We start from the raw sequence: 26,659 nt of genomic DNA on the forward strand, positions 1-26,659 counted from the left end.
ATAAATTTATGTGTAGGTTTTGAGTTGAATCCTTTTGAGTCTGGATGAGTTTGGTTCTGATGTATATGACCCTAAAATATCTAAATAACCAATGTATTTGAAACGGGTTTGGATATTTGTACCAAAAATAACCATATTATCTGATTCGATCCGGATCTTTTGAATACAATTAGTTATATTACGACATATCTAAAATATAAAACACTAATTATGAAAAACAAATATTAATGTATAAAAATATAAGTATAGTTTTATTTTAGTAATTTCATTAATTATATTACTTTAACAATATATCACATCATTAATTATATTTACCGTAAAAGTAATAATGTAGATTTTTATTTATTAGTTAATCAATATTAACTTTGTGCAATTATAAAAAAAAATAAAAATGTAAGATAACCGAGTTTTGCATATGGTTAATAGTTTGGTTTAATATGTTTTACTAAAACTTTCTTTTGTCTTAGTTCCAATTGGTGAAAAATTACATAGCAAAACACATAATTCAAAGGCATAGTTTATATGAACAAGATAATAATTTAAATAAAAATAATTAAAAAGTATTACATTTATTATTACTTAATATTTCACTTCATATAACTATTTTATTAAACAAAAAATTCTTTCTATTTTTCTTATTTTTGCCAAATATATAGAAAGAGTTTCCTTTTTAATCTATTTGCAAAATCAGTTAAGTATGGACATTCGGATACTCATTGAGGTACAAGTTGTTTCTTTCGGGATTAATTTTTTTGGATTTTTAAATTAGGCGCCACTTGGATATTATAAATTTATGTATGATGCTTGAGTTGGATCCTCTCGGGTCTGAATGATTTTGATTTTGATGTGTAGAAATATAAAAATATTTAATTAACCAATGTATCTGAAAAGAGTGTATATTTGTACCAAAAATAATCTTATTACCCGATTCAATCCAAATATTTTGAATACAATTAGTTATACGACGACACATCTTAAATATATAACACTAATGATAAAATAACAAATAATTTATAAAACCGTAAAAATTAACACCCGCACGGGCGTGCGGGTCAATCTCTAGTCTTCATTAATATGTACAACAGAAATAAAATTATCCGTGGACTCTGGCTCAAAGTAATGGGCCTGCGTGAAGGAAATATAAAAAATTTATTGGAAAGATTGGTACGAGTTGTAGCAGGGAGAAGTTATTGTGTAGAACTGAGAGTCCAGTTTGGTACTATCTATCTGCATTTTCTCCGTTTGTCGTTAAAGAAACCCAACAATATATACCACATACCCTCGTTCACCGATCAAAGATTTAATCAACATAATTCCCTATATACTAATTGAGGATCATTTAAAAAATTGTAATCTTAAATTTGTACTAATTAAAAAGAGATTCTGCTTAGGTGTCAATTAATTAAAATGTCAATTAGCTTACGTGGCAACTTAAAATTCAATTGAAAAAATGTTGGTCCAAATCCAATTATTAAAAAACATTATATTAACCCATAATATAAGAGACAAGTATTTTTTCCTTTAAATAAAAACTACAAAATTACCTAATATGAATAACATTTATATGATAAATAATGACTATGAATAATAAATATTTGATAACAATTTTTGTACCATTATTCATTTTTGTTTAATTTTATATTATTAAAAAATTAAACAATCACATTAACCATATAATAAAAAATAAAGTTTTTCTTGTATGTTATATTTTGAATTTTTTAAAACGACTTTAAATTACAATAATTGAGGGAACCTTATATATTATATTTTTCTTATATATTAGATTTTTTCTTATATGTTATATTTTAAATTTTTAAACAAGATTTTAAATTACAAAAATATAAGTTTTTCTTAAGCATACGACTAAAATGATTGAAATGATATGTATCAATTAGATGGTTGATATGAAACCTTTCAAAACCATATGGAAGATAAATGTCAAAATAGTTTAATTGTATAAACAATAATGTTCACTTTTTTCAAGAATGTGTTCGGTGGAAAATACAAGGTTTTTGTATCATAATTTGTTTAATGTCCAATCCGATCAATCCAAAATATACTAATTATAGTTTAGTTCCACAATTTTAATAAAAATTGATTCAATCCATCGGAAAGAAATTATATAATAATAACAAAAAAAATATTGTATATGTATAAATAAAATGATCAAATATAAAAAAAAAATATAATAAATAAATTTACCTTGCGCAAGACGCATGTCTTATTCTAGTCGTATAATAAAACTCGGAATTATTCAGTCCTAGTTCAGTAGAGTCAAAACACCCCCCCAAAAAATGCGTCTATAATCAAGCCACTATTTACTCACGGATCTATTTGGAAACTGTTGCATAGGGTTCTCAGGCTTTTGAGCGACCTACCCAATATAGAAGTCTTAAATCTTGTTTTTTTAATTTTTTTTTGAAATCTCCTCTTAAATACTATGGATGGAAGTGCTCTAAAGTGTGTTTGTTTGTTAGTTATTTGATTTTTATGGAGAACTATTCTTCAAATCAATGGCACACGAATTAACTACTAGTTACCATCACGGAAGGTACTATTGTCACACTCTAAAAATCAGTACGAAGACAAGCATTTTAAAAGCTAGGAAGATGAATCTAAGCCTAGAAACACGTGGCTCACATCAGCTCTCACATGATTTCTTTTCCTTTTACTATCAGAAGGGGTAAAAACGAGAGCAAACGATTCCTTCTATGCACATTGAAGAAAGTAAAAGTGCAAACAACATGAAAAAGATAAAATAACAGAATAAATAAAACACTTTTTCTTTTTCAAATTTTCTGCAAAGACCATCAATAATGACACATTTGGAATTTCATTGGAGACTACGTCCTTAAGGTCCACAAAATATCCATTCAATGCACGCACTTTTGAGAAGAGAGACTGCTTCAAAAGAATAAAAAGGACGGTTTGATTCTCACTTGGAAACAGCTATAATAACGAGGCAACATAATTATTAACTCAAGTTATTTTTTCGAATTCCCTAGTTCCATGGCGACGTTGGAGAGATTCAAGTTCCTAGCGACGCATTGTGAAGTTCCACAGAGCCCGACACGAAGTCCAAGCCCTAGGACAAGTCCTTTGGTACAGTTTCGTCCTAAGAAGACAACCTTAAAGATGCTTCTCAGTCTTATACCGCCGAGCCGTCGAGAGCAGCCGCTGATTCATCAGGCTCGTTCATTAGCAGCTGATAAAGACGTAGCTGGACGCAAACTGAGAGACTTATTCGTTTCTTCGTCTCCTGTAGAGGAAGAAGAAGTGAAGGAGAGACCCAAGGGGAAAACAAAAGAAGAAGTTCTTGCAGCCAATGCAGCTAAGTTGAACGCACCTGCTAGTTCACAACCGGTTTGGTTGGGAATCAGCAAGCGGCTTCTCCAGCGAGCTTGGCGTCCTAAGCTTGGTACCATTCCTGAGTAAATGTATAACCCAATTTTCTTGTCTTTCTTATGTGACATTGAAAACCAATTTGGAAACCATGAGCTTCCTATATGAACAAAATATAGTTCTGCTTTTATCAAATTTCGTATCATGGGAACAAATCTTTGTTTTAATTCCTAACAAAGATAAACAAATCATTGACAAAAAAAAAGGTGAAGCTTTTGTGCTCTATTTGCTTCCAAAAGGATTACAAAGTCTTTGAGTTATTCACGTTTAACTAAACTCTCTGCTTTCATGATAAGATCATAACAAGAATCATGAGATCGTGTGTTCTCCACTTGTTTACCATGTTCCATATTTGTTTAGTTGTGACAATTATTTACTTGCCATCTTTTGTTTATTTAAATGATCGAGTGTTTTATTCAAGGGGAATGAAAAAAAAATTGAAGTAAATGGTTTCTTAGAATATGATTAACCCGGGGTTTTTAGGATGTGGTTCTTAGCGGAAGTTAAAAAACTGTTTCTTAACTTTTAACTAAAAAAAAGTAAGAACTGGTTTTTAAATAAGGACTTTAAGAACCGGTTCTTAGCTTTTTTTAGTTAAAAGTTAAGAAACAATTTCTTAACTTCCGCTAAGAACCCCACTCTAAGAATTCCGGGTTAATCATGGTCTCAAGTCTTTGGGATCTATCATTTCATAGCTTCGGCTTTCCTGGTGCAAACCATAAACCTCAACATTGATGTTTTTGGCTTTTGTCATTGAATATTTTATGGATCATCTAATATAGTTTAAAAAGTCGAACATCATGTTTGTAGTTTCTCAAATTTGAGAGTCATAGCAAACATTGGCAAAGATTGTGTTGTGAACCAGATGAATAACATGTTTTTGAAATATATCTAGAGGAGAGTAGAAGATGTAAGAAAATATTCAGCATTTTCGTGATCACACATGAACCTTAAACAGATAAACTCAAAATACAAGGATAAACATATTTGCACGCGGTGTTCGGAGTCAATGGTCTCATGGACACATAGTTCTTGATTTGGTTTTTGATTGAATCTATTTTATGGATGACAAAAAAGGTGACCAAAACAATATTCCATAATAAAAAAAACAGATTACCAGGCTACGACTTGTTGGTTATACAGTGATAAACAAGATATTAGTACTTGCTTCAATTACAAAACTAACATGCTCATTACCTTATGCACAAAGTTAAGTTAGAAGGCAATATGTATAATTAACCTTAATAAAACCCCCTAATAAATAAATAAAATCTGTAATGCAAGTAAGCCCAGAATTATAACTGTAAACGGTGAGGCCCATGCTAAACCCGAGCTATGATCTCGTGAGATTAGGCGGTGGGTTAAGATCAACGGCTGTGACAGTATCAAACAATCGGACGGTTGATATGCTTTATCACTCGCATATAAAAAGAAAACTTCCTTCTCCGTTCTCTCTTTGCAGCATAGCATCCACAACAAATATCGAAAGCAAGAGAGAAGATATACATAGAGAGAGACTAGAGAGAAGACGATCAATGGTGTTACCTGGTGAGGGAGACCGGAAGCATGAGAGACCGACGAAGAAGGCTCTCCACAATTTCAGGTTCCCGCACTTGAATTGGGGAACTCAGCAAACTATGAGGTGCGTGAAGGTCGAACCTCACGGTGGCTCCGGCGGCGAGGAAGGGATCGAGGAGTTTAGGGAGAAGATGATGTCGGACATCAGAACGGTGAGAGAATCTATATTTAGACAACACAAAGAGGAGGAAGAGGACACGAAGGAGAAAGATGAAGCAGAACAGCCGAAGAAGGAGACGGAGACGGAGAGGGAGGTGTCTCCGCCGGAAGAGACGGCGGAGGTGAAGAGGTGGAACTTAAGAAAGAGAAGAGGAGACTGTGAGGATTCGTTTATAGGATTAGGGTTTGGGTTTGTGGAGGAGGAGAAAGTGAATACGTCGATAAGGTGCAAGTTCATCTTGTCGCTGACGAAGAAAGAGGTGGAAGATGATATGATTAAGATGGGTAAAGCACCACTGCGACGACCCAAGAAACGTCCCAAAGCGCTTCAGAAAAAGATCAATGTATGTCCAACTCTTCTTCTTTGATACAGTTTTTTCGAATTTTGGTTTTTATTTTTTAATCTTTGCTTTTTTTGTTTACATGGCTACAGTTGCTGCATCCAGGTTTTTATTTTAGTGAGGAAGTTACTGAAGATATCTACCATGTCTCGGATGCCGCCGAGAAGGGGAAGGTAACATCTTTCATAATCCCATGATTTTATTTTTTTGACCTATTTCGTATTGTAACTAATCATGCATATTTGTTTACTAATTCTGTAGAGATGATGGTGACGATGATGATGGATGGTTCTAGTTGAGGTTTTTTTTTTGCTGACTTATGGAGTTTCTTGAAGTTGGAGTGTGATCATATGATTGATATCAGAAAGTTGAAGCCTAAGATGCTTTTCTCAGTTTTGTTTTTTTAGCTTTTCTTTTGTTAGAATTTGATTTTGGGAGAAGTATGTAGGTTCTGATGTAGTTTGAATATTCTCTTTTTTTTTTTTTTCAGTAAATCAGCAAACGAACAACCTAAAATAGAGGATTTAACATTTTCACCAAATCTTGCCTTTTGTGACTATCCAAGATACATAGATTTAGACCTTTGGTGTCATGTGTTATTTAGACCATCCCTCTATTGTCTGATTACTGCAAGCGCGCTTGCCTACCAACAATGATCGTTTAAGTTGCTAACGCAATGACATTTTCGCTTGATCAAGACTTTTTTGTGAGTGTTTTTGCCGTCATGATTCTCTTTTGGGTGCATTCTCTGTAAGAAGCTGCTACATCGTTAATTCATGGAGTGTGTGCTAACGAAAAGTGACCTATTTAGTTCCGTGTGTGTGCTTTTCTTTTTCCGTGTTTGATTGTTTTCGTGAGCCTGATTCACTGCCTAGCGGTTTTATGTTTTCCGGTCTGGTTCAATCCAGTTAACCAAACGGTTATCATCGACTTTACTTGTAAAAGCTTACTTGTTTCAAACCAACGTACAAAACAAATATGGTAGTGTTTTTTACTTTTTATAATATGCTAAAAATCGATCTTGTTATTGCGTTTCCATTATCGGAGAATTTCATATATAATTTAAATGCACTAATTAAATAATATTTATACTTATCGGATAAATTTTGCAGTTGAGATTTCTAGATCTATATCTATCTATCTAAAATATAAAGATAATTCTTTTATATTGTGTTGTTATCTTGAAATAATATTTTAGATTTTTAAAATAAGATATAATTAATGTCATTGTTACTCTTAATGAATTTATATTTTTTTATTATATAATTAAAAAATAATTATATATTAATAATATCATATTTTAAAAAGTGAAGATAATTTTATATATTGTGTTGTTATCTGATTCTTATATATATTTTTATTATATAATTAAAAGCGAATTTTATATTAACAATATCATATTTTTTTAAAGATAATTTTTATATATTGTGTTATTATCTTGAAATAATATTTTTCTATTATAAAAAAATTAAAATTTAAAATACACAATATAATCAAATATTAATCAAGAAAAAACATTTGCATAAAGATATTTTCTAAAATATTTTTAATATGTGAATGTTTCTAATGAAAGTTTTTCTCATATATAAATAATTTGATGTTTGATTTAAATTTTTTAAATACCTGGATAATAATTTATTGTGCTGAGTTGATTTAAACTAATAAATATATTAGTAATAAAGTTATAGCACCTAGTTTACATTAAATATTGAAAATAATAGTTATATCTAGCTGGTATTAATTTGATTATGTGAAATTTTATCGGAGTCAGTTCTAAGTATTAGAAAGCTGGAAACTAAAAGAAAAAACTGAGCCAACCTCTCATACTTTCAACATTTATTTGAAAAGCAACCAATTTGAAAATTTGAAAACAAACCCGAGGTAAGAGCAGCAATAGTATACGGCGAACTCTAGTTCGAACCCCGCTGGCCACACGGATATGGGCTATTGCTTTCGGTTCATTTGAATGCCCAGGAGAGGGTCTATCCGTGGGCTGTACCTCCACCCGGAGGTTAGGTCTGTGTCTTTAATAGACCCGGGTTTAACCCTTTTTAATTCAAAAAAAAAGAGCAGCAATAGTATCTTGGACAGTACTGCTAAGTTTATTATATGTATATTTTCTGATTTTTTTTCTGAGTACACTGATTCAATCTAAAAACACACGTTGATAATTGGTTAAACTTTATTTCATTTATTTAATTTTATTATTTTTATAGATTAAAATTTACATAAAAATTCTAAAATTTCTTACCGATGATAATAGAATCTGTAGGCAGCTGCCTGAGTTTTTCAGAAATAATAGATCGAAATTAGATAAATAGATATTTTCACTTCTTCCCATCCAAATGAAGCAGTCGCTCCATTTTTAATGTATATTCCACTTACAAAACACTGTTTTTTCGCCGCACAGACCATTGGTTAGTAAAACATGCGTTAACTTTTGATTTCACTGTGGATTAGCATCAAACCGGCAGCATAGCAAACTCATTTTTTCATCTTGTGTCCATATCAGTTTAATCTATCGGTGAGAACCTTTTCATCCATCGACCAAATCTCCATCCATAGTGTTTTTGTGACCAGAAATGATTCAAAAAGTAGAAAACTAGATAACACCTTATAAAAACATGTTAGAATGTATCAAAAATACTATACATCAGTTTTGCAAATGATATTTTAAATGAAGTTTCCTACTCGTTATCTTGCATTTCCTCTATCATTCCATCTCAAAATCTCTTAATTTTTATTGAATTTCCTCATGTTTGATGATTTTTAATTATTAACGAGTATGTATCTTTCATTCAACTTAAGTTAGACGTTCGAAGTGCTTGGAAAACTATACATGAACTCTCAGTGGATCTCTAAATAATTATTCACTTGATTTTCAAATTTTCAGATATATTTCACGAAGGAGATTTCAAATTAATTGTGCTTCATCAAACAGACTTTTAATGAAGTATCCTGATCAATACATATGTTAATTTGAAATTGACCATTTTGTGAATATTTTTCCTCTGATTTCATATGACGTCTGTTAGTTTTCCTTTGTAAAAACGTCAAATAGACTTCATTTTTTTTTGCTGGACATAACGATAAGAAGGGATCAAAACTATTTTGAAGCATCAACGCTTGAGTCGTACAGCCAGCTTGTTTTGTCTTTCCTCTGTTTTCACCTTTCGACCATTGTTGCACAAAGGTTTTAGACTTCATTGTTTTGTAAATATTTCTCAATGTTATAATTGTAAACATACATTCATGTTTTTGGTTAATCACAAGAGTTAGTTGTCATTTTCACTATTGTTTATATTAGTTTTCCATTTCAATCAGGTATATATTGGCATTCAAGAAAATCAAATTATGAGTTATTTTTAGTAAATCCTCCCTTTTAAATTTATAGTTACAACAGCTCATTTACCTATAACACAATTTTTACAACTAAGTTTATGTCTACAATTCAACCAATCATCTACAATTTATTTACACATTTTAATCTACCCGAGAGTACAATCAAACGAGGCGTTCCAATTCCCATGGTACACGTCTAGTTCGTCAATTATTCTTCGTGCAGACAAAACTCACATGATGTCTAATCTTCACATGAGCTGTCGATATTCCATCATTATACAACAAACAGTAAAAAATAAATAAAAATAAAGACATTTTCAGTTACTCCTGTCCGGCCACAAAAGACCAAAGATTTTCATAATCTTGTCTTCCTGTTCGTCCTACCATTACAGAGTGACCCAATGCTGAACAATCCGTCGGCTACGTTCGAGATGAACGCCGGCGGAGGGAAATTTAAGACTGGACTAACACGAACTCCACCGTTTCCATTACCGAAACTGTTTCTAGCGAGTGGTTTTCTATAAGGGACTGACGCTGAGAGCGAAGATGATCTTCTAAGAGACGTTTGTTTAGGAAGAATGTGGGTCTTGTGAGGGTGATGATTTTCCTTGGGGAGCAAGTTAGGTTTAGGGTTTAGAGCAGAGCCTGTGGAGTTGCTTCGTGAGAGGAACTGAAGAGATCTGATTAGTCCCTTGCTGTTACGGCTCTTGTCGTAGTTGAGACTTATGCTTCTCTTGAACTGCAAGAACAGTCCCTTTGGCGCCTTGTCTTCAAAATCAGATTCAGGATTCAACAGAAGGTCTTTGAGTTTCATGATCTTCTTTTCTGTTGCTGGTCTCTGGTTGCAGAACGATGATGAAGAAGAGGAAGAGGAATAAGATGATGATGATGAGAGAGAAGCTGATCTTTGAACCCGAAAGGTTACCTTCTTGATCTGGACGGGAAGAATCTTGCCATCGGAGAAGAGTTCATCAGCGGGAGAAACTTCTTGAACAGAACAACTCGAGTCAAAGCAGAAATCTAAATCCGAACCTGAGTCAAGAAGCGTCGAGTCTAATCTGACTTCACCGTCCGTTGAGTCGAGATCATAGGAGAAAGAGTTTCTTGGGCTGATTCTAGAATCAGGAGCCTCTGACCAGCAAACTTCAATAGCCATATAGCCTCTCTCTCTCTCTCTTTCTCTCCCTCTGATGATCTGAAAAGAGCGTTAAAGAATGCAGAACGAAGAAGATTTGAAGTCAAGGTGTAGAGAAAAATAAATGAAGATTAAGTCAAAAATGGCAGCTTCAACTTTTCTTTTGTAGATTGTCTTATAATGAGAAAGATAACGAGGAGACAATATGAGATGGAAGGATTAATCAGGTGTTGTTTACACTATTGGTTTCACAATAAAACAACAAGAAAAAGAAGAAAACCAGTTAAACAAAAGATAGAGGAGGTAAAGACTAAAGAGCAAATTAAATTTAAAAAAAAAAGTCATGTTGAGATTTTGATCTATTTGCACAAACCAATATATAAAGATACTTATATTATGTTTGTCCTTGTTCGTAAAAGATGCTTAAAAATCATAGCTTATGGGACATGCATTATTGTTGATGTGTTCAGCATAATTCATATAAAACAAATGATATATATAATCAAACTGTTAATGATGAGTCGAATCTAACCGACTTTGGTTAATTTTGTATAACTGTTTGAACGATGAAAAATATATCTTTTTGATTGATTATATTTACATTTTAAAAAGAAGAATGTGTCCCGCACTTATGCTGTAATTCGTACGAATACACTGAACGTCGATCACTTTGAGGTCCTCGAGTTACAAAACTATACAATAAACAAGAAAAGAGCATTCATTTTTCCTTTATAAAATTGTTCTTGTAAACAACTGTAAACTTCTCTTCGGTAGTAGAATTTCGAGAAAAGTAATACTGTTTCACCAAATGATTCCTTATGTTTATCTTTTACCTTTTTGTTGGAAATAACATCTGATCAATAGTATACTAATATTTGAATCTATGTAGTTCCACTATTATTAATAGACGAAGGTATCATTTCAATACATTATACTTTGATCATTGCCATATTACTATATGACTGATTTTTTTTTTGTTTTTTTGAGAAAGATATTTTTACATTTTTCACACGTTACAGAGATATCTGTAAAGGACCGTAATAATATCGAAAAAAATAACTACACATAGTTCAAGAGAGTTTAATCAGCAATGCATGTTTTCTGGTTTTGAAACATTACATTTGCAGCTACGATTCGCTCAGTGATCTGAAACATTTTGTATATGTGACTTTAAGACATAATTTTTTATTTAAAGGTGGAAGTACTAAATGATCTAAATCAACAGCTTCTAAGTATAATTTAATACATATTGCAGATTACGACACCATTACTGATGATAAATGTAAGGCAGAAGATCTGTGGATCACTTGAAGTTGCTCTAGTTATGTGAAGAGAACATACATCACGTGCTAGACTATGGAGCATGTGTTTTGGGGTTTGATCGGATCGCTAATAAAAAGATTTGAGAACATCGTACTAGCTAGCTAGATCTAGAGAAGCATGCATGCAATTTAAAAATTGATTTTGGTTTTTGGTAATCAGCCATGCACGGTGTGCTCCTGTTCATGTGTATGATTGCACGCTTTACACAAAAATAAATAAATAAACGAGACACCAATTTTATACGTGGAAAGTATTTTCGCTGGAGTAAAAACCATCCACCCAATGACAAAACACATATGTTTGTGAAATAGAACGTCTTTTTCTCGCAGAAGAGATCTGAAACCTCAGAACTTGAAAGAACCAAAATCTTCAAAAAAAAAAAAAAACAACTCCAAAACTAAATATATATGCAGAGACAGACTCTAAACTCACTACATTTCAAAAATTTATATATTAATTGACAATAATTATAATATTTTTTTTTCAAAAAAAATAATTATAATATTTTATAAATTTATAAAGTTTTGTTAAAATAATTAATAGTATTAATGTTTGAGAATAATCTTAAGATAACATCAAATAAGTTTAACATATGAATTTATTAAGCACAATTCAACCAATAATAAAACAATATGTACAAGACAAAACATTTTAAAATTAATTATTTATTAAAAGTTGAATGAGTATAATATAAACAAATTTTCCCTTTAAAACATTACTTTTGACTATGAGGGTGTTATTCAATCAATGCTTTGTAATCCATCAAATTTTAAAATTTTAAAAGATTTTAAATTGGTGAATTTCAAAATCTGTGTTGTATGCCCTGGATTTTAATTTTAATCATTATTCATGAGACTGCACAATAGATTATTTGAAATCAATTTAAAATACAAAGAATTATAAAATCTATAAAGTTTAATAATATTAGATTTTAAAATTTTAATTTAAATCATTCCTTAAATAACACCAGATTTTAAATAGAATTTAAAATAATCATTCAAATTACAGTGTTTAGATTTAAACTCTATTGAAATAAATGATTGAATAACACCTTCTAATCCTTTAAAACAATACTAATAATAAATGTAGAGAACATATATAAATTATCAACTTATGTTATTACCGATATTTAATTTTAAATTAAACAACATAAGATTTCATTGTTCAAGAAAAAAAACAAAGATTTTGGTCTTGCAAAGGAGCGAGGCGGTTGTTTTATATAGGGATCATCCTCTACTCTATATAACAATCTTTTCTAGTTATTTTTTTTCTGGTCTGCCATGGTCTCGATCTTTGACTCGTTCCTCTGTTATGGCATTATCATCTAGACACACTACGCATTAAGTTTCCCCACTAAGTGTTATAATTATAATTATTGGGATTTTAATATTCATATTTAACAAACTAAACTTGTAACATTTAGGCATTGATCACGCAGACCTGACAAGTGACAAGAACCAGAGGATGGATTCTGTTTCTAACGTGTTGTGGGCACGATGAGAGGAGACTTTAAATGATCCGGTCTGTCATCTTATTGGGCTAGGCTTGGTATGTATCAATCAAATAAGCCCAGTTGTTTTACTCATTGCCTCTTAAATTAAGTGAGATGTTTAGGATTTCACCTAGTAGCTTACCCTTAAAAAAACAGGAACCACACTAGTTGCTCAATATGCAGTGCACACAGAGGCAAATGCACAGCTTCATTGAGTTTGCATATATGCTTTCCCTATAAAATGCACTGAGTCTGTTCTTGCTGATGACAATGTAACTGTTGTTGAGATCCACACAGAATATGATCCTAAAAAGAAGATGACACCATAGTTTTTTAGCAACAACTATATAAACATTTACCCTCTCAAAATTATTTTGGTAATATAGCATGAAAATTGTGTAACGAATTATTGATGGTTTTATTGCTTAACTACTTAACACAGATAGTCAGACTGAGAGACAGGCAAGGTAAAGCTCAGAAGTGATTAAAGTGAAAAATATCTGTCAAATGGGTTCTAAGCTACATGAAAGGGACACAAATAGCTTGTCTCGATACGCACGTACCGCAACAACTTTTTTGTTTGCCTCTGTTTTGGTTTCATCATCTTGAATTGAAGTATATTAAAAAGTCTTTGGTCAAAATGTACCCTCATCAACATATTCGAACCAGAACCATTGGATCTACCTTCTCTATCTGCAATAGTGTGATGTTGATTCTTACTGTCCTACAAAGTGGGCCGAAAGCTCTGTGGAAGAGAGACTAATGAGAGTTTAGTCTTTTCACGCATGTGTTTTTTATTGACTTACAAACTGAAGAGATTGTTGTATATTGTGCCTTCTAGCTTTTTCGATTATGCTTTGCTTCCTTTACATTGCTCAAAAGTTTAATAATTGGTTCGACGAATGTGGAATTTATTGTGTATGAATGCTATAGAGAATACAAAGAGCACATGCAAATATTACAGATTTAGGAAGGAATAAGGTACCCTTTTTCCCTTGGGATTTAAGGATAAATGGATAATAGCACTGCTCACATTATTATCGTACTCTTCACTAACTATACTTCCGATGATGCTCTATCTACATGTGTGTTAGTGGATATGGCATCAGTATCACTTATCCTTTTATATTTGTCCTTTATATTTTAGTATTGTCAAGATGGGAAGTATAAATTTTAGCAAAAAAAAAAACAACGATGGGAAGTATAATTGTAACGCCTCCACCATCTGACGAAGGGGGGGTCTTACGTCCGCTTACTGAGTCTGTAGGTCAATCGTCTGATGGATGGTATGTTAATTTTTGGAGTTTTGAAAGAACCTACAATTATTACATGATTGTCTTCTATATTTTTCATTTTTTCCACTATTCCAATTCAAAAATACTTAACTCTCAAGTCTTCATAAATAATTGACTGAAAAGATAGATGCAATTTTGTAACACATCTAACCAAATTAATATTAAGCATTTTCATATGCACTATCATATACCAGATATAAGATGTTACAGATCACCTTTACTCACTAACAAGACCAATTTCTATCCGCCTTTCAAATTAGAACTGAAACAGTTAATCAATGAATGATACTAATCGTAACATCTCGACTATCTACAGTTGATAGATTTCCATCCATCTTTACTCGGCCTATGAGCTTCACCCTATAAAATAATAGTGATGAGTTATTATTATTTGAGAAGCATGAAAACTTTACAACTACTACATACTTTTTTCTCTGTATTTTGATGTCATTCACACGGTACTATAAAACAGTTTCAAATAGATTATCCTTCTTTTTACCATCCCAGTTCAAAAAGATTTAATTTTGAAGTACTTTATGAACAATAACCAAAACTCTGTGTGAATTGATGATAAAGATAATCAAATCAATTGCTGAAAAAAAAGATAATTGAATCAGTGTTATTTAGTTTTTCTATATACATGATAATATACAAAATATACAATGCCTTAACATAATTATATCAAAAAAAAATGTCACGAGTTAGTTTTATAATTGAATTTGTAAATCTTCACTAACGCACGTGCCAATATACACTGTCGACATATCAGATATGAGGTTGCTTCTATTCATCTCAGGTTTGACTAAATTGAATTTTGAATCAAACCAGTTATGCAAATGAGGATTTGGTTTTGTTTGAAGAATGTGAACAAAATGAACTTGGAAACACGGAACAAGAAAATGTGTATATAACGTGTTGTTGGAAATTATGGTGCCAAAATAACACTGTTTGATTTACGAGATGATCATAACCTTTTGTTGTAAATATGTCTTGTTTCATGAACCAACCAGCTGGTGTCTTTACGTTGGTGTCTGTTCTTCAACCAGCTGGTGTCCTTACCTTGGTGTCTCTTCTTCAAACATTTTTCTTGACTCTGACTTCTCTAGTCTTCACCAAGTTATTAACCATACCAATATGAACAGGTTAATTATGTCTTACTTCAAACCAAAGACTTGAACATGTTAGATTAATCCTATTCTGTTCGGTGCATGAAATTAAATTCTGGACTTTCTCTCTGAAATATTTTTTAGAATACAACACATTGAACTATAACAATTTTGGGTTTGCAACTTTTTTTTTTTTTTTGAAACACGGGTTTACAACTTTCTACACTTCATAGTTTGCAATTGATTGCCTGATTCTTTTTTATATATAGCTTTCAACTAACATCTCTTTAATGAACATTTGATTGATCCAGCATTGTTTCTGTCTAAATAGGCACCACCTTAATTACTCATGTATGCTCTAAAGTTTAACCTTTGCCGAATTTTATAATTAAGGCTAGTCCACTAGTTTTGATATTAACCATTCGAGCCGACATAATATTGCAATTGTTTAATTGTATCTACATTTCTTGATTCTATAATAATAATTATAAAACAGTTTTTTAAATGCTCAATTTATATGCAAGAAAATCGTGTATTATTCCAAAAACACATGAAATAGTAAAAATTTGCATACAATGTTTGATGTTTTGTTCTTGACCACTCAAAAGTGCATCACTGTTTGATCCAAATTTCAGTGGTACCTTTGGGTTCAAATCATTGTGGAGTTTCCATGTACGTATGACAGGCTTTATAAGTGACTTCTAATAATTCGATCTCTTTAACTGGACTTCTCGAAAGCCACCTTTCTCTATCGTTTTGGTTGAAGCTCTTTTGGGATAATATAATAAAATAATTAATGGGTCTTTTGTCTTTATGTCCTATATTGATCCCACACTGGTTATTGCTGGTGCCCAAAAGCACAAGGCATTACAAAAGTATAGACATTATTCTTTTAATTTTGATCATTCCTACAAATTAAAGAGTGCAATCAAATCCTTCGTACTATTGGATAGCAACAAGTATCTGTTTAGAAGTGTGTAAACTCTTGTCAAATGTAAGAATCATTACTTCGATTAACTTTTCTATGATTCCACATAAACTATATATGTCAATCAAAGTCTCCTGTAATATCGTCAACTTTGCACTCATATATCTTTCAAAAGAAGACATCAATTTTGGTGAAGAGACAGATTATCATGTCCTTGAAATGATAGTCTCATTATGATAATTTATTCGATAGAGTTCTCTTCTAGCTTTTGGTTTCTTCCACCTGTTTAGGCGAGATTAATATATTCTTTAACTTAAATCCACATAAGCCACAACAATTCAAGAAAAGAGACTACCCTTTACTGTTTTCCCAAGCTTAGTAACTTACCATGATTAGTAGTTTAGTTCATATTTTTTTTTTTGAAACACAAACTTTCATTCATAAAATAAATTAAACCTCAGAGTCAATTTGAGGGGTTACAGGGCAGGCATTATACAAAGCCTGTTTTGCTAAAGCATCAGCCACATTGTTTTGTGCTCTAGGCAACCATTCAAAAGAGATAGAGTCAAAAGACGAAGCTAAAATCAGGGTATCTGAGACTATTCCATAAATCTCAGGATTCGGATCCTTTGTTGCTAGGGCTTTAACCAGTTGTTGAGAGTCAGTCTGACATCGGAGCCGCAGGATTCCCAGCGCTCTGCAATGAGCCAAAGCATCCCGTACAGCGAGAGCTTCTGCTACTAAAGGTGAGCTTACAAAATAGCAGTAAGACAGGTGAGTAGTGCTCTGATCTTTCTCTATGATCGTCCAACCTAAGCCTGCACATTGGAGATCAGCTCGCCAGGCTGCGTCCGTTTGTAGTCTGCTAGAGTCCGTCTCCCTCGGGGGTCCTAATACCCGTGTGTCCTTTGTGTTGGGGGGTTCGGTGCGTTGCTCTTTTAGCCATTCCTGAGCAGCTGCAGTGGCTCGAGAAACAATTTCTTCCGGGGTAGAGATCTTGTTATTGAACAGTCTGTTGTTTCTTGCGAGCCATAAAGACCATAAAATCCATGGAGCTAGAGGCCCTGTTGAGATTCCGGTTGGTGGGAGGCACACAAGCTTGGAGAGTCCTTGCCAGGCAGTATTCAAATCTAGCAATCGTCTAGAGTCAATACAAGAAGAGAAAGGGGCTAGCTTCCACACCTTGTATGCGATATCGCAATGAAGAAAAAGATGATTGATAGATTCCACATTATTGCAGGTCTTGCAACCTGTTCCTGTGCTGATGTTGCGTGTAACAAGCCTATCACCAATCGCCAAAGCTCCCTGGAAAATCTTCCATAAGAATAGTTTGATTTTTGGGGCAACTTCAAGTTGCCAAACTCCCTTATTCCAGTCTATAGCTCTGTTGGGTGGAGGTGAGGTCGGACTGGACTCCAGTGCCTTCAAATACCCAGATTTCATCGTGTATTCGCCCGAGGTCGTTCCTAACCAGATGAGTTTATCCGGAGTTCCTGATCTGCTTGCCTTTATACTAAGTATTGTAGCTTCTTCTTGGGGCATTATCTGTTGAATCAGGTCTCTGTTCCAGTCGGAGCCATTTGGTAGCATCAGATCCTTAACCTTTAGATTAGCAAAACGTTCAGGTGTTGGTCCCATGGGTCGCCTCGGCGCTGAGAGGCTAAGCCACGGGTCTGCCCAAACGCTAATCGATTCCCCATCTCCCACAGCCCATCCAGCGTTTTGTAGAATTAGGTCTCGACCAATGAGAATGCCTTTCCAGCCGTGGGATTCCACCGACCTATGTCCTGCCTCAAGAAAGGTTCCATCCCCACCATATTTGCCCATTAACACCCGGCTAAGCAGCCCTGAGGGATTATGAATAAGCCGCCAACTAAGCTTTGCGAGGAAGGCATCATTGAAGCTTTCAAAATCTCTGAAACCCAAACCTCCATCCCCTTTTGTATTTGTCATTTTGTCCCATGAGACCCATGCAATTTTGCGGTTTCCGCTTCTGTCGTCCCACCAAAAACGAGTAACTGCGGACTGAATCCGTTTACATAGGGAACGTGGTAGCTTGAAACAGGACATCGCGTGGGAAGGGATGGGCGAGAGTACGCTCTTGAGCATTATCATTTTCCCAGCTGTGGAGAGGAATTTGTTAGACCAGCCACTCGCCTTAATCTTTATCCGGTCCACAATAGACGTAAACATATCTCTTTTCCGTCGCCCGAAATGCTCCGGCAATCCTAGATATTTGCCAATGCCGCCTTCTTTGGAGATGTTCAGGCAATCCTTGATGCAAGCTTTGAGCGTGCCCGGAGCCTTGCGGGAGAAAGTGACCGTCGACTTGGATGGGTTAATGCACTGACCCGAAGCCACTTCATACTGTCGGAGAATTTCCTTGAGTGCGGCTGCACTAGCTTTGTTTGCTCTAGTAAAAAACATAGTGTCGTCCGCAAATAGCAGATGGTTGACATGTGGGGATCCTCTTGCCACTTGAATGCCGGCTAGAAGGCCTGTTTCATGTGCTCTGTTACACAAACCCGAGAGCACTTCACTACACAAGATGAATATGTAGGGTGAGAGAGGGTCTCCTTGACGGATGCCTCGGCTCGGTTTCACTCTTCCTCTAGGCGAACCGTTGATGAGAAAAGAGTAGGTAACAGTAGAAACACATTCCATGATCCAGTTGATCCATCGAGAGTGGAATCCCAGCCTCTCGAGGACAAGTCGGATGAACTCCCATTCGAGTCTATCATAAGCCTTGCTCATATCGGTTTTAACCGCCATAGAGCATCGTTTCTCAGCTCTAGAAGTTTGTAGGAAATGGAGAACCTCATGTGTACATCAACTTGAGCAGATCTACTAACCATACTAAGGAAATATGCTTATATATCTATATGAGACAATAAAAATATGCCTTTACGAAATAAAAAAAATCAAATTATATATTCTTTCATTTTTATAAGATGATTTTTTTTTTAAATGTTTTATGCAAAAAATGAATTTACTCAGTTTTCGTTAAAAGAAAATTAAGCAAATTTTGTATCAGTGAATTATTTTAGTTAATGTTTAATCTAAATATACATAAAATATATAATTTGTGTACTTTTCTTAAATTTCACATTATAAAAATTATATAAAGATCCATAGGAAATACAAATATCATGAATTCAAAGACTTATGCAAACTATCACTATACATTTAGCTAACAACGTTGGATCATAGACTGAATAATAAGCATAGCAGTTTATAGTAAAATATAACCATGGTGGTGGGCTCCCTCCGCCCTAATTAAGCATACTCTCATCTCTTGACTGACTTAATTACTCCCTAAACTGCCAAATGTCATCCATGTTCCACATGGGATCTTGTGTGACATCCTCGTACGCTTCTGCCACGTGACATTCCGTTCCTATGTCTGAATTTCCCATGTAATAATATTCCTCCATCTCAGGAATATATCCGCCGAGTTCTTGATAATTGCCTTCCTGGTTACACATCGAACCATCAATGATGGTGTTGGGATCTATAAAGTATGGAACTGTCGTGAGATCAGGCATGAAAGTGGAACTCGAACTAGAACCATCTATGTTGCTCAATCCCGGGTTCTGACTCGAGATATCTGTATATGTTTGTGTACTCGTGGAGTCGTAGGATTGAGGAGGAAGAAGAGACTTATTGTTGTTGTTTTGGGGACAGCAATTAGTGAATGAGTTTTGCTCCATCTTCTCGATCAATCTAGGGACCCAGAAACTACGAACAGCGTCAAAGAACTTGTCGCTATTGGATTCGATGTTGAGCTGTCGAGCTTGCTTCTGAACTCTCGTTCTCCAATAGTTCTTGATCTCGTTGTCCGTTCTTCCTGGTAAGTACTGTGCAATCTTGGACCACCTAAAACACACACAATATTAATCGAATATGGCCAAACTTTTAGGTGTATAAAATAAATAATATGAGGATGATTATGAGATCGAGAGTGACTCACCTATTACCCCATTTAGAGTGCAGCTCAAGGATCAAAAACTGTTCTTGGGGAGTTAGATTCCCTCGTCTGATATCGGGTTTCAAGTAATTCAACCATCTCAATCTACAACTTTTTCCGTTTCTCTTTAGCCCTGTTTCATTTATTTTGTTTTAAGATAGAAAATAAAGATAGTGATTATAGTAAAGTGAGATAATCTAATGAGTTAAGATCATGTTTTTTAATTAATTACCAGCACTTTTGGCGACGAGGTTCCATCGACCTTCACCGTTATGGAGGATGTAATTTGTGAGAAGAGTGTCTTCCTCTAAAGTCCAAGGCCCTCTTCTCAGCCCTACCTCTTCACTTTCTTCGAAGCTCTTAGTCTTCATCGAATCTTCCATCCTTCAAATTTTCTAATTAATTTGTTTCGTACTCTCTCCTAAGCTCTATGCATGCATGCCTGTATATAGAGAGAAAGGTTAAAGCTAGAGAAGCTTTTAGTTCTTTGAGAAGTGAAATTAAATCCACAGGTTCTTGGGAATTTATAGACTGTATTGGAAAAATGTTGTTACTTTAACTATCAGCTTGTTTTTCACAGTGAGGAATTAACACACGTTTTCAACTTAGATTAAAATTTAAAAGCATTCTTCAGTTAGCTCTCTCAGTTTAACTCAAAGGATATTGTTATATTAAATATATTGATGTACGGATTAGTCGAAACTATACAATGAACCAGGCATCTATTTTTAGAATAACGGCAATAGTCACATATTTCATTAACGTTTTGTGATAATGGTTCTCGAGATACCATATATTCAAACAATTTTCTTTTATTATTATTCAATCATCTAAATATAACATTCTAATAGCATTTTTAAGGAAATTTATCTATATTTGGGATTAATCTAATCCTGAAATAAACTGGCCGGGGTAACCTGGATGGCTGTATCCAGGTTTGTGATTGATAAGAAGTACAGAATATATCGAGATACAGTTTCGTTAACTCTTTTTGTGTGATGATGAAATGGAATGGAATATGGTGACATAACTATATGGATTAGATGTTCACGTGGAAAGAATATGGAATATAGTTTTGGAAGAAGAAGTACAGTCTATATTCTTAAATAAATTAACTTTATTGGTAAAACAATTTCCTCACAGCATGCCAAAATAATTGATTTAACTTTGCCTTATTATATTTTTTTCACTTTTTTGACATCATATATTTTTCACTTTAGAACACTTATATTGCAACATTAAAATTTACAAGATCAGCGGGATGAAGATATAAACCCGAAACTAAAGCCGACGAAACTTTGCCTTATTATATAAAACCGGCTTTCAATATCACATTAATGCTTTTCCTGAATAATGAGATTTAGCCTTGTTTTGAGGCCACCTCGCCATATTTACTGATGTTTTGATAGCATTTTAAGTCGTATAGATGCCCGATGCGACCAAAAGAAATACTGTCACAAAATATGGTGATTTGGCATTTTGTAAAAAACAAACAAAAATAGTTGCCAAAAAGGCTGAAAAAGATTTAAAATAGTAAGAAATCAAAGTTCACACTTAACTCATCATTTATAAAATGGGAGCAAACATACCGGAATGCAGTTTCACCCATCAAAGACCAGTACGAGTTTTATCCGTTTACAATATATTCGAGATTGTTATTGTGAGATAACCATATCTTCAACATGCATAGGTGTGGGTGGACATATGAATAATCAGTTTGGTTCAGATTAGTGTCTTTTTGAGTTTTGAGTAGCTTACATGTGGATTTTGGGATTTAAATTGAAATTGAATAAAATTCAGTTTAGCTTAATTTGGGTATTTTTAGCTTGTTTGGTAATATATATATGCTAACTGATAGGCGTGGAACAGATCCGTATATCCAAAAAAATTTACGGTATCCGGATCCGTGGACTTTATATCCAGATTCGAACCCGCATGTATTCGGATCCGGATTCGTAAACATAATTTAAAATAATAATTTTTAAATTATTAAAATTTTAAAATAAGACTTAAATTAATTATTTATACAAAATTTATAAATATATATAAGTGTGTATAATATTATAAAAATTAAAATATAATATTATAAGACTAATTTATGTATAAATATTAATGTACCAAATATAAATATCAATGAAATTAAAAAAAATTAATATATTTTTAAATATGAATTTAGATCCGGATATTCAAACTTAAAAATTAAGATATCCAGATCCAAATCTCATTTTGACGGATTTAAGATTTTACTATTCGGATTAGGATCCAGACAAATCCGATATCCTATTTTTGGAACAGATCCAGAGCGGATCTCGGACCTAGTAACTGACCTATATTGGAAGTGAATAAAATTCAGTTTAGTTTAATTTGAGTTATTTTAGTTTGTTTGGATAATTATAGAGATGGTGACTGACCTAAAATTGTAAAGTTTTTTTATTTTATTTTTGTTTTTTTGGATAATTTGAATATTTTATTCAAAATACTCGAATATGAATTAAAAAAACAAAATAACAAAGAAAAATGAAAAAAAAAACAATTGAATCATATATCTAGATTAAAATTTAATTAAAAAAAAAACAAAATGTCTACGAGTTGTGCTGCTTTATTTTTTGGATATATATATATATTGAGCTTGCACAAATTTTAGAACATCTTTGACGTAAATTTTAGAAGACAACTGTTTTAATTTTCAAGAAGCCAGCTAATTATCCTGACTTCGCAATTCGCATAGCATATATCCTCCAAACTTTGAATATTCCAAGAGTATTCCAAGTTTTCATTCGTCAGTAACATTATGTCAATAACAATTTTTGTAAATGTGGAAGGGGTCCGTCTCGCTTTAAACCGAGAAATCAAAAATGTCCAAGTGCATGTATTTAAACATATGGTATTTCATAATAAGACCTCTCACTTACTGTTTAAAACCAATCTTTTGGAGATGATAACTCACCAGAAAAAATGTAAATTAAAGCCTAAAGACCAGGAATAAAGAAAGTAAAGTCGATTTGACATGTGTACTCCCTAAAACTAGCATTTTACTATTATGTGATCAACAATGACAGTTAATTTTAGTTAGATATATTTTTGTTTATTGAATAGATATAAACCATAAAATTCATCAAGATATTATCAATAGGATTGGAGTAACCTAATTGATGTTTAACTCTTTCTATGTTGTCTACAACTTACACATGCTATATTTTTGATTTGAATACGAATTATAATACATCAACAAAAGTGAATTAAAGGATTAGTATTGCATTAGACCAGCTTATGCATAGATTGCCACTTGGAAGAGAAAGTAAAGGATACCTGACACTTGCCGACTCACAAGTCTATAAAGATTTTAAAGGACGAGGGTCTTATCAAACGAAAACATTATTCATCAGACCCACCCGTAAAACATTTATATCGCTTCCAACAGATTGTGTTCTTGAGACCCAAGTTACTATACAAAATTCATGTTACAAGCATGATTCGAGCCCAGGCATTATATAAAGATTTCGGATATCAAATAGCTATATATATATATATATTACAGACTGTTAGTTTTAAGATGGAAAGTACTATCATTCAAGAGAAATAGAAGTGTTATTCAGTAGTGAAAAGGACTGTCACTGAAGATAGAAACCAATGGAACAATAAGAGAACAGGGAGACGTAGCGTAATTGAAATAATCCTTTCCAAAAATATTAATCTTCTTCTCGTTGTTTCCTTTCCAAGAAAGCAAATGCCTAATAATAGGGTCATATCAATTATCATTCCATGGATAAGTTCTAAGTCTAGATCGAAACAATAAACTGAACACAAGATAAGTCCTAGTTGATGAAAATCTTTGCGGTAGAAGCAGAGACATATCACGATAGTGAACCTTGAGGGCATCAAGCAACATTTAAATGATGGGAAAGACATTCATCGACGATCTCCACGATGTATGGATTCTCTAATGCAGCGGACACACGTTCTTTGTCGTTTAGTTGTTTATTGACTGCATTTTCAGAGCAAGAAAAAGAGAAAATTCTATAAACAAGCGCGCTTGTACAAGCAGTTCAAATCCTTTGGCTATAGAGCGGACTTTAATGATTCATTTGCTCTGTCACTCTACTATTTTACTGGGGACCGGACAAGGTCGATCAAAAACCAAACACGCATAAGCAAGGATATCGAAAAATGACATACCTGCAGCCTCTGTTACATGAGTACCTGGTGCTACTCTTATATCAACCTGCAAAAAGAAAAAGTCATTTCAAAGGATAGAAGCATCAAGCATAACAGAAACTTTGCATTCTGTGGTTATAAGGTACTAATAGGAACATTTAGTAGAGGTTCAAGCTACACACTCACTTAGCAATCATCACAACAATAGTTTTAACTATGAGAAAAAGAAGAAAAGAAAAATACTCTGCCTAGCATATCACAAGTACATGTGTTAGTGAGATTTTATTTAGTGCAACACTTGATGAATACAATTATGTTCTAAAAAAAACAAAAACATGAGAGAAGGAGGTTGTACTTTGTATCGCCCAGGAAGGTTTCGCATAAGTTTCACGCGGACACAAAGACCGATTAAGGTAGTCATGCCACAAAGTTTCATAGTTGGAGTGAATGTAACCCTATCAAAACGAAAACGGAAGAGCTCAGCACAAACTTAAAACTTAATATTCATACAAAAAAATCACAAAATCTTCATTCTCAACGTACCTAACATAACTCTTGTCATCATCCACTTCGACTGAGTCTTTTGTAAGTACTTTAAGGTGTTCCAACGAAGAAGGACGCTCTGGATCTTTGATATTTCTTATATGATGTAGTTGAAAGTCAAGGAGAACTACAATGATCCACAGTTATCAACTAATAAAAACTTGATGACACAGCATAAGTCCAAGCAAAAAAGGATATCAAAAATCTTGAGATGGTCGATTGGTTCTAGTGAAAGCTCATCTGTATTGCTCGAATCAGGACGAACATGATGCTCTTTAGTCTCGTACACGATTGGCTTCTCATTACTTAACCTAGAAACCATGCTTCTCTGCCGAAATATTTAAACAAAGAACGTCACAAGACAGGAGAAAAGAAAAACAAGTGAGAATCGAAAACCCTAACGAGCCAACACAGAACAACGATGATGGTGTTTTTCCGATTTTTGTCTTCTTTCAAGAAAAAATTAGAAGAAAATTATATATAATAAATTGGAAAACCGATGTTGGGCCAGGCCCATGTAACTGAATTATCAAGAAGAGCTTCGTGGGTTTCTATATGGATCCTAGAAAGCTATATACGGCTGTTGAGAAGCTTGGTGTTAGTTTGCTTATAGTTGGGAGCCATGGTAAATGGGCACTAGAAAGGTGTGTTAACCAAACTAAAATTGTTTTAGTTCGTCTTTCTTAACACGATGTAGTTCTAACTCAAGTGAAGCTGATAATCGTTCTATAACTATCCCATTCTTACCAACTGTTTTTTTCTTGTCCATCTTTTGGACTAAAGGCCTACACGAGTTTCAGGAGAGTAATGGTATCAACTGTGATGAAGCAGCCCGCGCTGGTGAAGTCTTGGCAATTCCCAATTGACTATGAAGTTCCTTGCACCTTTACCTGTATTGTCCTGTTACCTCTTCTCCTTTTAACATTGCCCGCGTCATATTTATATCATCTCATTGTGTTATATTTGTGTATTTATTCATTGCTTTTGAGTGGTGACAAGTCTGTGGTGAAAGCCAGGATATCAGGAACATCTGCGGCACACATTTACTTCGATGGTTTCATCTTTAATTTTCCTAATCAAGCGGTTAAGTAATTCTCATTAAGCCTTTTATTTTGGTTGATTAGTTTTTCTTCTCTAAATTTGTCTACTGATTTGGATCCTTTAGTGTATATATAGTTAGCCAATTTTAGTGGCAGAAGGAACAATTGTGTGGCTTGACAACAAGTACAGAGTGTTGTTTGTATCCCATCTCACATACGCTCTCAATTTTTTCAGCTCCAAAGCCCAGGCGACACCGTTTAAGTCTTGCCCACATTCTCAAGATTTTACTCTGTATTTTAATAAACTTTCGTCACCCTTACTTATATATATAAGATAAATGCAACTTTGGATGCTGACAAAAAGAAAAGAAAATGCCAAGTGCCAACCTCGGATTTCTCCCGCCGTTACAGGCCAACTTACCGCGCGCGTAAGCAACTGAAGAATCGGCACACGAGAAAACAAGAAAAACAAAATGATTAGATTTTTTTTTTTTAAACTTCAAATTAATAAACATCCAAATATATAAACAATGCGATACAATTAAAATTTTCACATACTTAATATCGGTTATGAAATTTAAAGGGTTACAAAACATTTTAAAATAAATTTTACCAAAAACATACTCCCTCTATTCCTTAAAGTCACAGAAAAAAAATTCTTTCAAAAAGATCCATTTGTTTACTTTTTTTAATTTATGTTTTATTAACTAATTGCAAATTTTAAAAAACTTAATTATACTAATTAATTTTTTATTGATCTAAAGTGATTAAAAAAATAAACACAAAAAATTATATAAATTTAATGTATTTTATTAAAATGTGTGAAAATATAGAATATATATTTTTTAGAAAC

At 33.4% G+C, this 26,659-nt stretch overlaps 6 protein-coding genes across 9 annotated transcripts; 2 read left to right on the plus strand and 4 right to left on the minus strand.

Annotated features, from left to right (window-relative positions):
- Window positions 1-1,069: 1,069 nt before the first annotated feature.
- On the plus strand, window positions 1,070-6,021 carry LOC103830972. The gene has a single exon (XM_033275535.1). It carries the CDS (start codon window positions 3,010-3,012, stop codon window positions 3,433-3,435), a length of 426 nt encoding a protein of 141 aa, XP_033131426.1. The 5' UTR covers window positions 1,070-3,009; the 3' UTR covers window positions 3,436-6,021.
- Window positions 4,664-7,549, plus strand: LOC103830974. 3 transcript variants are annotated; one of them, XM_009106799.3, is made up of 3 exons: window positions 4,664-5,483; window positions 5,573-5,653; window positions 5,742-7,549. In XM_009106799.3, exons 1-3 carry the CDS (start codon window positions 4,722-4,724, stop codon window positions 5,745-5,747), a joined length of 849 nt encoding a protein of 282 aa, XP_009105047.2. In that variant the 5' UTR covers window positions 4,664-4,721; the 3' UTR covers window positions 5,748-7,549. The 3 variants fall into 3 exon arrangements, with proteins under 3 accessions (XP_009105047.2, XP_009105046.2, XP_033131424.1); XM_009106798.3 differs by having other exon boundaries at window positions 5,586-5,653; XM_033275533.1 differs by having other exon boundaries at window positions 5,573-7,547.
- Window positions 7,550-8,930: 1,381 nt separating this feature from the next.
- Window positions 8,931-16,506, minus strand: LOC103830975. Of its 2 annotated transcripts, XM_009106802.3 has the most exons (2): window positions 9,748-16,506; window positions 8,931-9,660 (listed from the first exon to the last, which is right to left on the minus strand). In XM_009106802.3, exons 1-2 carry the CDS (start codon window positions 9,976-9,978, stop codon window positions 9,178-9,180), a joined length of 714 nt encoding a protein of 237 aa, XP_009105050.1. In that variant the 5' UTR covers window positions 9,979-16,506; the 3' UTR covers window positions 8,931-9,177. The 2 variants fall into 2 exon arrangements, with proteins under 2 accessions (XP_009105050.1, XP_009105048.1); XM_009106800.3 differs by having other exon boundaries at window positions 8,931-16,502.
- A 45-nt stretch (window positions 16,507-16,551) lies between these two features.
- LOC103831468 lies at window positions 16,552-18,873 on the minus strand. The gene has a single exon (XM_009107349.2). The coding sequence runs from the start codon at window positions 18,871-18,873 to the stop codon at window positions 16,552-16,554; it is 2,322 nt and encodes a 773-aa protein (XP_009105597.2).
- Window positions 18,874-18,965: 92 nt separating this feature from the next.
- On the minus strand, window positions 18,966-23,489 carry LOC103830976 (transcription factor MYB62). The gene is made up of 3 exons (XM_009106803.2): window positions 20,301-23,489; window positions 20,072-20,201; window positions 18,966-19,977 (listed from the first exon to the last, which is right to left on the minus strand). Exons 1-3 carry the CDS (start codon window positions 20,449-20,451, stop codon window positions 19,410-19,412), a joined length of 849 nt encoding a protein of 282 aa, XP_009105051.1. The 5' UTR covers window positions 20,452-23,489; the 3' UTR covers window positions 18,966-19,409.
- A 241-nt stretch (window positions 23,490-23,730) lies between these two features.
- Window positions 23,731-25,118, minus strand: LOC103830977 (protein AE7). The gene is made up of 5 exons (XM_009106804.3): window positions 24,965-25,118; window positions 24,767-24,872; window positions 24,579-24,678; window positions 24,245-24,290; window positions 23,731-24,053 (listed from the first exon to the last, which is right to left on the minus strand). Exons 1-5 carry the CDS (start codon window positions 25,086-25,088, stop codon window positions 23,947-23,949), a joined length of 483 nt encoding a protein of 160 aa, XP_009105052.1. The 5' UTR covers window positions 25,089-25,118; the 3' UTR covers window positions 23,731-23,946.
- Between the last annotated feature and the right edge of the window lie 1,541 nt (window positions 25,119-26,659).

This window comes from Brassica rapa, chromosome A07 (genome assembly GCF_000309985.2).
Source record: "Brassica rapa cultivar Chiifu-401-42 chromosome A07, CAAS_Brap_v3.01, whole genome shotgun sequence".
NCBI lineage: Eukaryota > Viridiplantae > Streptophyta > Magnoliopsida > Brassicales > Brassicaceae > Brassica > Brassica rapa.

What these genes read in the sequence shown, in the direction of transcription:
- LOC103830977 (XM_009106804.3), bottom strand. Translation starts at nt 25,088, where the DNA reads ATGGTTTCTAGGTTAAGTAATGAGAAGCCAATCGTGTACGAGACTAAA. An exon ending in CGACCATCTCAAGATTTTTG is followed by an intron (nt 24,873 to 24,964) that starts ATATCCTTTTTT and finishes ACTTTCAACTAC; the next exon opens with ATCATATAAGAAATATCAAA. An exon ending in TCATGTAACAGAGGCTGCAG is followed by an intron (nt 24,054 to 24,244) that starts GTATGTCATTTT and finishes CTGAAAATGCAG; the next exon opens with TCAATAAACAACTAAACGAC.
- LOC103831468 (XM_009107349.2), bottom strand. Translation starts at nt 18,873, where the DNA reads ATGGCGGTTAAAACCGATATGAGCAAGGCTTATGATAGACTCGAATGG.
- LOC103830976 (XM_009106803.2), bottom strand. Translation starts at nt 20,451, where the DNA reads ATGGAAGATTCGATGAAGACTAAGAGCTTCGAAGAAAGTGAAGAGGTA. An exon ending in CCTCGTCGCCAAAAGTGCTG is followed by an intron (nt 20,202 to 20,300) that starts GTAATTAATTAA and finishes TAAATGAAACAG; the next exon opens with GGCTAAAGAGAAACGGAAAA. An exon ending in CACTCTAAATGGGGTAATAG is followed by an intron (nt 19,978 to 20,071) that starts GTGAGTCACTCT and finishes TGTGTGTTTTAG; the next exon opens with GTGGTCCAAGATTGCACAGT.
- LOC103830975 (XM_009106800.3), bottom strand. Translation starts at nt 9,978, where the DNA reads ATGGCTATTGAAGTTTGCTGGTCAGAGGCTCCTGATTCTAGAATCAGC.
- LOC103830974 (XM_033275533.1), top strand. Translation starts at nt 4,722, where the DNA reads ATGCTAAACCCGAGCTATGATCTCGTGAGATTAGGCGGTGGGTTAAGA. An exon ending in CGCTTCAGAAAAAGATCAAT is followed by an intron (nt 5,484 to 5,572) that starts GTATGTCCAACT and finishes ACATGGCTACAG; the next exon opens with TTGCTGCATCCAGGTTTTTA.
- LOC103830972 (XM_033275535.1), top strand. Translation starts at nt 3,010, where the DNA reads ATGGCGACGTTGGAGAGATTCAAGTTCCTAGCGACGCATTGTGAAGTT.